The sequence below is a fragment of the Parasteatoda tepidariorum genome, chromosome 10 (genome assembly GCF_982258835.1).
Source record: "Parasteatoda tepidariorum strain Cologne lab strain chromosome 10, Ptep-v5.0, whole genome shotgun sequence".
NCBI classification, from domain to species: Eukaryota; Metazoa; Arthropoda; class Arachnida; order Araneae; family Theridiidae; genus Parasteatoda; species Parasteatoda tepidariorum.
This window is the reverse complement of record NC_141764.1, coordinates 9,677,174-9,689,651: the sequence shown is the minus strand read 5'-3', so window position 1 is coordinate 9,689,651 and position 12,478 is coordinate 9,677,174. Positions and strand designations below refer to the sequence as shown.

Sequence of the window (12,478 nt, the reverse complement as noted above, 5' to 3'; positions counted from 1 at the left end):
AAAATAAGAAATAATAACTTCCAAAATCAAATCTGATTCGCTTCTAACAAGATTTTTGTATAGGATATATGTTTGGTGAATCACACACCTGTTTTTTATTCTTATTATAGCAAGGAATGGAATGTGAATCATCTGTGCAAACAATATACACACGAGGTCAAAAGTGAACATACTCTTGTAATAACAGGTGTTTTTGGAAACATACTCTGATGGATTGAATCCTTAAGGTTTGATTTTTATGCTCGCATGAATTGACTGATTTGATTAGATTTTAATGAACTGAAACAATTAAGGAGACCTATATTTATGAAGCATAGTTTGAGGACAAATCAGAGGAGAAAAATTTTACGATTGGTGGACACCCATATATTTATGGAAAATATCAATTTATATGTGCAAAAATTTCTTTAAAAAAATAATAAAAAAAAAAAAGGAATTATAACTAATATAAGGTGCAGATAAAGAGCCATCGTCATCAAACTTCTTTTCTAATCAGTTTTAAAATATTATGATATTCTACATTTGTTTAGCCCAGGAAAACTATTTTCACACCAAGTATGGAGTTTTCAGAAGTTGATTTTAGAATGGTGCTTTTTTGCTTTTCATATGTATTTTCAGTAAGACAATTATTTTGTGAATATATATATATATATATATATATATATATATATATATATATATATATATATATATATATATATATATATATATATATATATATATATATATATATATATATATAACATAATAAAGGCAAAAAGGATAAAAGAAAAGAAAGAATGACGAAGAAAATTAATAAAAATAATAACAATATTAGAAAGCACTTTTTTGCGGATATAATCGTGTGAGCTGATGACAAGCTTATATCTTTTTATTATTTTGTTTTCCAAATTTTTACTTTTTAAATGAAATTTTAAAATATTTTTGAAAAATATTTTATTTTAATAATTTTTTTTCTACTTTTCATAAATCTTTATATTTTTTCCATGCTTTCTTATATATTTGTCTCTTGCTTAATTTAATGTTTCAGTCATGTATTTGTTTATTTTTGTACGATTGTATCATGTACGACGATGATCCCGGATGGTCACAGTGACGTCATAAAAAAGTCAAAAACGGTCACAAGTGAAGTGTGGTAGTCTAAAATTGTCTTAAATGAGGCCATTATATGACTTTGATGTTACTTTATCTTGTGATATCACATAAAAGTTTCACAGACTGTTCATTGTGACTTCTGTCAGTTGGTAATTACACCTATATTTTACTAAGACTAAAGTCACTTTGAAACTTAGTTGCAACTTTGATCCCTTGAAAATCACTTGGGTATTTTTTGAGAACTGAACTATTTTTTTATCTCGCTAAAGTTAGAACAGTCACTTCAAAGTCTCGTAAACAGTTTTTAATGACTCATCTCATACAAAATTAAATATGCGAATTACAATCGAATCACGAATGGTTGCATCAATTGCATTTACCTGTGGTCTTTTTTAAACGGTTCCAAAGGATATCTGCAATGATTAAAAAAAATATATTTCCATAAACGTGCTTGTTAAAGATAAGAAAATTTCCGTACAATGTAACTCTATTCTTCTAACTCTCACACTGTCAGAAAAGATATTTTAAATGTAAATTAAGTCCTTGTTCAAATTACCGAACAATATTTAAATAAATCTATTTTAATGTCATCTATTTAGAAATAGAATTCGGATGTTTTTTCCTTAAGTTTCTGAAACAGCTATAAATACTCGCATTATTTTTTTAAGATTCAACAACAATTTGTTAAACAATTTCAAGTTGTACACAACTTCATAGCCACAAAACTGTTTTGATATTATTTATTTATTCAAAAATATTATAGCAGAGTTAAAAAAAAAAGTGGTGCGAACGATCCCACAAACTCAGCTTTTACGTATTTTTTCTATTTTTTAATTTCAATTAAAATGCTCTATTCTGTTTTGCGTACGATTTTATTAAAATTGATTATGTTAGTTCAACAGAGATTTTTTTTCTTCCAGAAAGAGGTGACGACAAATTTTATTTAAACAATTTTAACACCTCAAGAATCCTGAATGTCTCTTCATAGTGTTCTTCGATGTTGTTAATTTACGTCGCACTAGAGCTGCACAATGGGCTATTGGCGACGGTCTGGGAAACATCCCTGAGGATGATCCGAAGACATGCCATCACAATTTTGATCCTTTGCGGAGGGGATGGCACCCCCGCTTCGGTAGCCCGACGACCTGCGCGCGAAGTCGAGCACTTTACGGTAGCACAGTTTAACGAGGACCAATACCGCACACCCTCGGTCCCTACGCAGACTGATCCAAGTGATCACCCACCCGCACACTGACCGTAGTCAGTGATGCTTGACTTCGGTGATCTACTGGGAACCGTGTCTTAACGATCAGTCTACTGCGGACTCATAGTGTTCTTGTCTCATATTATGATTCAAAAAATATTGTGTTGAGTCTAATTTAGGGCGCATTTATAACTCTTGCAGTGAGGGGGGGGGGGCACCCAAAAGCCATTGCTCAAAACCTTTTTAAAAACGGGTGTAAATTAAGCGAGGTTTATCTCCTAAAAATAGTGAAGAGGTGACTACATTTCAAAAGTAGTGACGGCATTTTAAAAGTTGCAGTTATCAACATTTGTAATTAAGTAGTTGGAATTAAGTACTAAGTAAAAATGTAGTCTTTCCGACTACTGGTTTACGGAAAATGTATACGAAAATCGATTTAAAATAACGTATGGTGATATTTAAAATATGGAGATATTATAAAAATAAGGAGATATTAAATCTAAATATTTGCGACGCTAAATTTTAAATCTCGTTATCTAATTTGTATATGTGCTGAATGTATCAAATATGTAGAATACATCAAATAAACATTTTCTGTCCTCTTCAAATTATCTCTTATAACCTAGATTAAAAACTAATTCCTTTTGATAAAAGGATTTTTTTTTAAAGGAGAATAATGTCTAGCTAACTTCTTTTTTTTATTATTATGTAAGATTCGCCTATCTAAGTATAAAAATCATAAGAAATGCAGCACTTCAAAGACTTTATACCAGCCTGTATAAAAATGACTCATTTTTATGTATTTTAAATTATAAATATGCGAATCTTACATTGCGAATAAAAATAATAAATATGTGACAAAATTTAGTTAAGCATACTGACTTATAAAGAATGATATGAAGAATTTTTTTGAGGGGGGGGGGGGCAAAATATATTCAGTACATTGAATTGTTAAAAAAATTTCCTTGTACATGTTTTTTTCAACCCCGAATTGATAGATTATGAATTCCGAGAATATATTTTTACATTGACGTTAAACGATTAACATTAACATTGACGTTAAACGTTGACATTAAACAATTTTTAAAATCAGCAATGGAAGAAAATAGCCAGTTGTTTATTTAACATTTATCGCAGCCTTTTTTAATTGACTTGCCACATAGCGAGTAGTTATTTTCGGGTTTAATAATAGGGGTTAAAGGGTTTTGCGTTTTTTAATAAATCTTCAAAATATTAGAAAATTGGATTTGTCGGGTATGATAGTTGGATTGATAAAATTTTATAAAATATAACATTAGAAAATTTTTATAGTAGGTAAGTGCGTCATGAAAACAGTTGAATACATTTAAAATTTGGTTATTTTTAATATTTCGGTATGATATGGGAAACAATTTTCTATTGAAGCTGATTTTAAAGTCTCTCCTAAATTTGTGAGTATTTTTATTATCAGCACTGTATTTATTACTTTAATTTTGGAAATTTTCACATGATTATTCGTTCGAAATTTGAGAGTAAAAGTTTATGCTTTTTTTTTAACACGATTAAAATAATATAATTGTAAAATAATTACAATCGTAAAAAATTTCATTGACTTAAAGCTGAATAACATTTACATTATCATAAAAATTCCCAATCAATGTTGAAAAGAATATTGCTTAAACTTTTATCCGAAAGTTCTTGTATTTTCTTTATGAAATTATGCTGTGCAATTGCATCTTGTCCTGTTTAAGATATTTAAATATAACGTTATGTTTGTTTTTACTATGTTCGTAATGCATAATTTCTGATCAACGAAATACAAGCAATGGAATTGATTGATTTTGAACAAATATTTTGCGATAGCATCGTTCTCAGAAAAGTAACTGATGGTAATCAAACTTAGATCATTAAAACTAAAAGCAACTAATAGAAAAAAAGATTATATGTTTTTTCGTCTCATTCTTGTACGCAATTAATGATTGTGCAAGTTTAATTTTGATGAATTACAATATTTACTATTTTTTTTTTTAAATTTTAATATTACCTAAAGTTTTGGGCTAAAATTGTTGGTTAGTACCTTTAAGGAATTATCGATTCGTTAAAATTTTCTGATGTGACTATGTAAAAATTATTTTTACACAACAAAAAAAATTATTGGTAATTAATTAAAATTCGTAAAGGCTTTCCTGCTTTCACTCTCTGAAAATGTTTCTGTGGGTGCCTTTGGGTTTTGTTTGAAGTGTTTTGTTAAGTAAAATTTCAAACTCTAAAGGATAAAGTTACGTAAGTATTTTTCTATTTAATTTCAGTGAAAAAAATATGCAAGAAATTTATGCAAGTCAGTGATTTGAATATTTTTAAATTTTCTTTATTGTCTCAATTATTACGAACAATAACAATTTAAAAATTCAAGATATAATTTTATTTTATTTTAATGTTTTTGGAAAGGAATAACATATAATTATATTTTAAGCGGAAAAATAAATTTTAAGGTAAATTTTCAACTTAATTCAACTGTAAATTAAACTATGTTCTGTGGTTTTTATTATATAATTTCAGAATATAAATAATGAATGATAATTGTAAAATTACAAACATAAAATTCGTCAGAAAACCCATTGTATGAAGAAAAAAATCAATATAAGTTGTGATATAGTATTATTTCTTAAATAAATTTGAAATATTAAGAAAAATCAGTTGAACATAAGATATACTTTGGAGTAAGAGAGAGGAAAATGGATGATAGCAGAATTCGCTAATATAATTTTATTTACTATTTCCGTATTGCTAAGTAAATAATGCATGGAATAACATTATAAACTATTGTTCTATGTTTTACTGCTTCACGGTAGTACAGAAAATTAAGTAAAATTATACCACCGAATCATCAACTACCATTCAAATCTTGCTCTTGCTTACTTTCAAAAAATAAAAAGCAACATAGTATCAGAAAATACAAAATCTAATATTATATTGCATCAAAATTAAAGTAAAATAATATTACGGTGAACGGCTAGATAATATTCGTTTGCATAGAATCTAATATTATATATTGCAGAGCAAACAGCTATCTTTGTTATCTTTCTAATATTAGAAGTTGTGCAAGATAACATAAGATTTTACTGATTTTCTGATGTTATCTAGGTGCTAATTTTAGGTGCTACTTGGGTTATTCATAAGAGTTTTCTGTACTTTATAAGTTCTAGCAGGTCATGAGCCTGAGACAAATTCAATAAAATTAATATTACAACGAAAATAAAGCCATGTTTTGAGTGTTATCCTTTATTTAGGTATATTTGTGCAGTATTTTGAATTTTTTGGTAGCTTCAAAGCAAGAACGTGGAATCTTCCGAATTCGTTTGCTGTTTTGATTAAAATTAAATTAAAAGCGAGCGTCATATTGAAAATACTACAAGTATAATAATATTGAACACCACGCTTTTTCAAGCTTAGGTGAAAAAATCGATCGGAAGGAAGAGGTAATTCGGAAGTCCTACGACGAATTACTTCTTCCAAATTACACCTAGCGCCATCTGTGCTTATCTTCACACAGTCAATCAACCATTTACTGTAAAATAAAATTATGCTATTGTTATTGATTTCTGTTTATAGTTCACTGCATATAAAAATAGTGTTTTCGGAGAAATTAGAGGACACATGTTAAAATTTGGGAACATTTTCTTTTGAGTTGGAAAGTTTTCGAGGACAATCAATAAAATTAGAGTACGGCTCTCAAGATTTGGGGTTGTTTGATCCCTTTTGTCCTTCAGGATTATTCTTACTGTATGCCATTCACAGACCTCCGAGAAAGATTGAGGACCTGATAGGTGAAATATTTCCTCCACGGAAAACTTTTCCTCCCTCAACGGTGATCAGAATCATTCCCAATCGGTACCCCTCATCCAAAAATGCTCCAAGGACAATGGATGGTTGATAGAATGTAAACAAAAACAAGCTTCCTAAAATCAGAAACAAAGGAGATATGTGAAGTCTTATGATAATTTTAACTCATAGCGCCATCTGTGCTTAGCTTTGCACTGTCAAACATCCATTGAACATGTTAATAACTGTAACTTTAATTCCTGGCTGCCATATTTGTTTCTTAAACTTGTCCTGTCCTCTAGTAGGTTATCAGCAGTGACTTTGTGTATTATTCCAGCCTTCTTAAAATAAAAATTATGGCTGAAAAACTTAAGGTTCACGCTGAAGCTCCACCTGAGGAGGAAGAAGAAGAGGATTTGGTTGATCCTATGGAAGAGGTTAGAGATAAATGTATTCAAAAGCATTGTGCTAATTTCTTGGAGAAATTCAACGAGTGCACTGAACGGGTTACGAGCCGAAAGAAAACTGAAGAAACTTGTGTGGAAGAACTTGTTGATATGTTACACTGCAGAGATCACTGTGCATACAAAGAAGTATTCAAACATGTGAAATAACAGTGAGTAATATTAGTGTAGGTCAATAAAGAGTGATATTTCCGTATTGTGATCTGTCGTACTAATTACAATCTCTAAGGCTCCAAGTGGGAAGTTGCATTTTTTTAAAAGCTGAGGTCTGTTTCGAAGTGGCTACGAGTTGTTCCCTTCGAGGTTCTTTTTTAGTTAGTCGCTGCCTTGAAGTTGCCAAAACTAATCTATTATTCTGCCTCAGATCATGATACTGTAAGAAAAGTTCTATAATTTTATTTGTCTCTGTCTGCACTAAGTTTGGCAGAATAATATTTAAATAGCTGGCGAGAAAGATCACGATATAGAAAATTTCCCCAGAAGGTTTATAATTGTTAAAAGATATCTGTATATGATAATATGTGCTTAGTCAGGAGGTTTCCATATCGTGATCTGAGACAGAAAAATCACCAAATCTTGGCAACTTGCGCACAGCGGTCCGCAAGAAACTAAAAAAAAAAAACATCACCGAAAAGAACCAACTGGAAATTTATAACTCGTAGCTGACCCTGGGCAAACATCTACATGTTTTGTTTTTTTTTAAATTGAAAGTTTAAAATCTATTCGTCACCTTAGCGATTGTAGTTAGCACGACAGATCATGATACAAAAATATCTCCATTAATCATTCTTACTAACAAAATTTACTGGAACATAATCGATAATACCTGCAACTAATGTTAAACTATGATTATTAGTAATTGTGATTGAAAGAAATAGCAGTATACACCAGTGGTTCCCATTTTTTCTGTTACAGAAACGTAAAAGATCAACATTCTTCCTGCGGAACTATGACCTTATAAATAAAGTTTATGATGGCAATAATAAATGTTATAACCTATAAAAGACAATTTTTATAATATCTATTTAAATGAATGAGGATTTTTCATCATTTTATTATTTATAATCTTTAATTAGGTTATTATATCTGACAGTTAACTTTGCACACCTTATGCTATATGTAGTCTAGTTATGAATTTGTCGTTAATGAATATACATAAGCTGGTGTATATTCATGTCAAAATTCATTCACTATATTGTTAGAGATTCTATAACTTATAAAGAATGTCATTTATATTTCATTGCTGTTTTACTTGAAATAATTTTATTCTATAAAATTATATTGCCATAATATAGCGGTAACTGAAACATTAAATAAATTATTAATTATCAGGGGTCTGTCCAGACATTTTGTGAAAGGTCCTGTTTTTGTAAAATTGTGAAAAAACAATTCATAATTTGTGAATATAAAGTAAGTTTTAAGTCATATTCCTTCTACCAGAGTCCTGCTTTTGTGAATTTGTGTAAATAGGGTCCTGTTATTGCTAAAAAATCTTTTCAAGAAGTTTTTAAATTATAAATAGATACAAGCTCAACAATTGCTGCTTCTAAATTAGAGATGCAACATACAAATATTTGGTATTTAGCCGTTATTGCTAAACACAGAATATTCATTTCGGAATAATAATGGAAACAAAATCTCTCACATTTTTAATAATTTCAATTGACATATTTTAAATAACAAAACTTAGTAATGTAATCACTTTTAATGCGTTATGCATTAAGTAAACTTAAACAATTCATAAATTCATAATATTTTATTTAAAAAATTGCCAGAAATTAATTGTTATTTACATAATATTCTATTAATTAATTTTATAAATAAATATAAATTGATCAGTTATTTATTTACAAAAAAATTATGATTTAATATTAATAAGAATGCACACAAGATGTTTTTAAAAGTAGAAATATTTTCTTAGAATGCTACATTTGGAATTTAAACTTAGGGAAACTTAGTTTGTTTCAACCCTGAAAGGGTAATTTTTATCTAAACATTAATGTTCTAAGCAGTTTTTTTTTCCGTAAATGTAATAACATATTTGCAAAAAATTTAATACTTTTAATCATTTGATTCTTTTTTATAAAAAATTACCATTTTTCACAATTTATTAGAAAGAAAAAAATATATATATGAGGATTGAGAGGGGTATAAAATCTAACCAAAGGTAAAAAAACTGTAGAGCTTACAGAATGAAAGTGCAAATATATATATATAAATATACGCATTTAATAGAGTAATATAAATTTGAATGAAATATTTTTAAAGAAAATTTATAATGTTTAAACAAAAATTAAAACAAATCCATTACAGTACAAAATAAATTTCTATATTTATTTAGTATTATTTTTCAGATATTAGAAATATTTCTAATTTTTGAATTATTGGAGGTTTTAAGAACTTTAACTATTAAAAAGTTCCTTTTTTAGTTTTTTCCTAAAAAAAAATTGCCTAAGCTAAAACAAATTTTAAACAGAATAAATTACAATGGTAAGCAGTTTAAAAATTCTAGTTTTTCTCAAGTTTTCATGGTGCTATAAAATTGTATTAAAATATCGGGATTGAACTGAGTTTATATTCTTAATGGTAATTGATACATTAAACTGAACTTTCTTATACATGAGAATGTTGATATAAGAAACGACAGCAAAATAGATTTGCTGGTTATATCTTTTTGATCGCGTAATTCTCAATGAGTTTTCTTATGTTGACATTCTTTCATTAAATCTACCTTATAAAAGAAAATTTTATTTTTTAACTTTTTACGAACGTTTTATCTTTTTACTTATAATATAGGAATCATTTTTTCAATTCTTTTGTCGCGTGTAAATTTAAAAAACAGTTTACTATTTCTCTAATGCCTGTTTTTTTTTTCAGTCTTCCAAATGGAAAAATTTCATCTTCAACTACAATTGCTAAATGATAGGACATCCAGGAAAGACAATTATTAGTTAGGGATTTAAACATGAAATGTTAAGTTGAAAAAAGAAAAAAAGTATATTGCTGTCAAGAAATCTCTCATTTTTCGTAATATTTATCAAACCCTGTTATAGTAAATTTGCATTTTCAATTTTGTTTCCATTTATATTAGTCATGTTATTTTCTGCAAAATTATTCTTAGACAATTAAATTCTCTCAAAAAATATTTGTCTGCATATTATTTTACGTCAATAAATTTAATTTTCTAGTCTAATGTTTCTTCCCCTCCCCCCCCTCAATATACAGGGTGTTCCAAAATTATCTTTACAACTTCAAAAATTCATAACTTCGAACATAAACAAGATATTTAAATTCTGTCTTTTGCATGTATTACTGCAACTAATAAAGTTTTTTTTCCAATAGGCTGAAAAGTTTTAAGTGAGGATGTGGACACCACAACAGAAAGCTCAATGCGTTTCATGGCCGTATTCGCTCCACATTTTCTGGACTTGTGCTGGGTCGTCCGGCTCCACTTTTATGCAATAATGCTCATGAAGCTTGTGTGCCATGCACGGATGGAGGGTCTGGATTGGATTGAGTCTCTTTGGAAATTTGTCCTGAAGTTCCGTTGCACCTGTGTATCTGATTTCGTCTCTATGAACCATGAGACGAATACGGCCATGAGACGCATTGAGCTTTCTGTTGTGGTGTCCACATCCTCACTTAAAAACTTTTCAGCCTATTGAAAAAAAAAACTTTATTAGTGGCAGTAATACATGCAAAAGACAGAATATAAATATCTTGTTTATGTTCGAAGTTATGAATTTTTGAAGTTGTAAAGATAATTTTGGAACACCCTGTATATAAATAATCCTAAGTAAAGGAGTTTTCTAATACTGCTACTAGGTGAGGTTGAATTAATACATCAAATTTTTTAAGACCAGTTAAAGTCGTCATCGAAATATCAATTTTAAAAGACAACTATTTGATATTAGTTGAATATTATATATTAAGCAAATTTAAATATCTAAAAATTGTTTTATTTCAGATAACCCTTAACAGACTAATGCAGTCTAAAAGCGGCATGACACTTTAACTTACTTGGTCAAATGCTGCTTATATGGTGGAAGTAATTTTTTGACCACTTTTATTTTTGTAATTTACAGTTAATCCAACTATGATTATATCTGGTGGGAAGTAAACTTAGAATGCAAACGGACTGTGAAGGGTTAAGAAATAATTGGAGGAAAAAACTAAATGGAATTAAAGCTAAAAAACAATTTCGAAATAGCTGAATTTTAGCATTACCTACTTCTCTTATTGCAATAAAATATGTAATGCTTTATGAGAAATAAATTTTTAAAAATTATTATAGTTACATACTGACTTGTATGTAGTAAAATATATTAATGTAAATATCTCAAATTTAATAAATTATAATTTAAATTATCAACATTTTGCAGTAGGTTAATAATCCAAATGAGTGCTAAAGTGACAGAGAAGGATTTTATTACAAATTCAGATTTATAAATCAATGCGATATTTTTGACCCCTCTTTTTATTTGGTTGAAATGAAGCCTGTTTTAAACTACTCATTTTAAGTCTTTACTAGATTGCTCGAAACTCATGCCCACTCCATTGTAAAATTATGTCTTGTTCTGATAATTTTTTTGGCAATTATTGCTACGAATTTATGCTTGGTTATTTAAAATCACAATAGCTTTCATTAAACAGTTATTAACCATTGATATTGTCACGTTTTTCTTAAATACCGAAATTACGACACGCAAATTCTAATAACCGGTTTGAGGCGATGTCACCACAAATCCATGAGGTGTTTCTATTGTTTTTTCCCCAACAGATATTGCTACAGATTATTTTATTTTTTTGGAAAGTAAATCTTGAAACGTGACACACAATATTGAGTAACACCTTTTCGAAGAGTCTGATTAGTCTTCAAATATTTTCGATAATTAACGACACATATTTCACCCCTTTTTTAATGTGATGACGATTCACAAAATGAGAAACAGAAAATAAGTGTTTTCCCTCTTCAAAATGGGTGAATATCACCCATAGTATTGTAGTTTATGTATGTAGATGGAAAAAAAAAATTCTATAAATGGAGGTTTTTTCTTTTTTTGTTAATAAAAAGCACTTTCGACACATATTAATTATATTACTCTCAATCTTGTATTAATTCATTTCTATTTTCATTTTTTAAAGAGAATTATGACTTGCACCAACTTTGCTTTCACATAGTTTTATTATGACACTATTTTTGTCATCAAAATTCTCAGATTTCAATTTATTTTTTTTTGTTACCAACTTCAGCTGATTTAAAAATTATTTGTTTTGTTCTTAAATAATAACATGTATATTGTTGAATGTAAAGTTATTAGATCATTTTGAGTAAAAACCAAGAAGTAAATCATATCTATATTTAAGACTTTATTAATTACCAATCACCAGGTCAAACATTAAGTTCATATAAATACAGTTATGTTGCTAGCTAAACATGGCATGAAAACAAACTATTCAGTTGCACCAGAACAGTTAAAGTTGATTTTTAAAAGAGAGATAGGGTGGGGGGGGACAACACAAATGCTATATGTACACATTCTTGTCCTTCAAAGCCAAAAATATTGAGAATATTTTTTTTAAAGACCTTTTCATACCGCTATCACTATGTAGACACTATTCTATCAAACAAATATATAAAAAAAAGTAAAAAGTTGCCATAAATAGACATAAAAAAATAAATAGTAAAACTATTATCTTTCAAAGACTAAATATATAGATAACGTTCGTTTAAGAAAAAATGTGCATTTTCCCCTTTCTAAACAAATACTATGTACTTTATTAGTTAATAATTAAGTATGGTTTACAAGTTAAAACAGAGAAAATTATGATAGATATATATATAATTAAAATATCACAAAAAATCATTATAATTTTATCTTTAAAAATAAAATAACTATCAGGTTTGAAAAAC

General features: G+C 28.3%; 1 protein-coding gene across 1 annotated transcript; it reads left to right on the top strand.

The window, feature by feature from the left end:
- The first annotated feature begins 6,306 nt into the window (after positions 1-6,306).
- LOC107442204 (cytochrome b-c1 complex subunit 6, mitochondrial-like) lies at positions 6,307-9,709 on the top strand. The gene is made up of 2 exons (XM_087154252.1): positions 6,307-6,716; positions 9,442-9,709. The coding sequence occupies exon 1, from the start codon at positions 6,457-6,459 to the stop codon at positions 6,712-6,714; it is 258 nt and encodes an 85-aa protein (XP_087010378.1). The 5' UTR covers positions 6,307-6,456; the 3' UTR covers positions 6,715-6,716; positions 9,442-9,709.
- Positions 9,710-12,478: the final 2,769 nt, after the last annotated feature.

What these genes read in the sequence shown, in the direction of transcription:
- LOC107442204 (XM_087154252.1), top strand. Translation starts at nt 6,457, where the DNA reads ATGGCTGAAAAACTTAAGGTTCACGCTGAAGCTCCACCTGAGGAGGAA.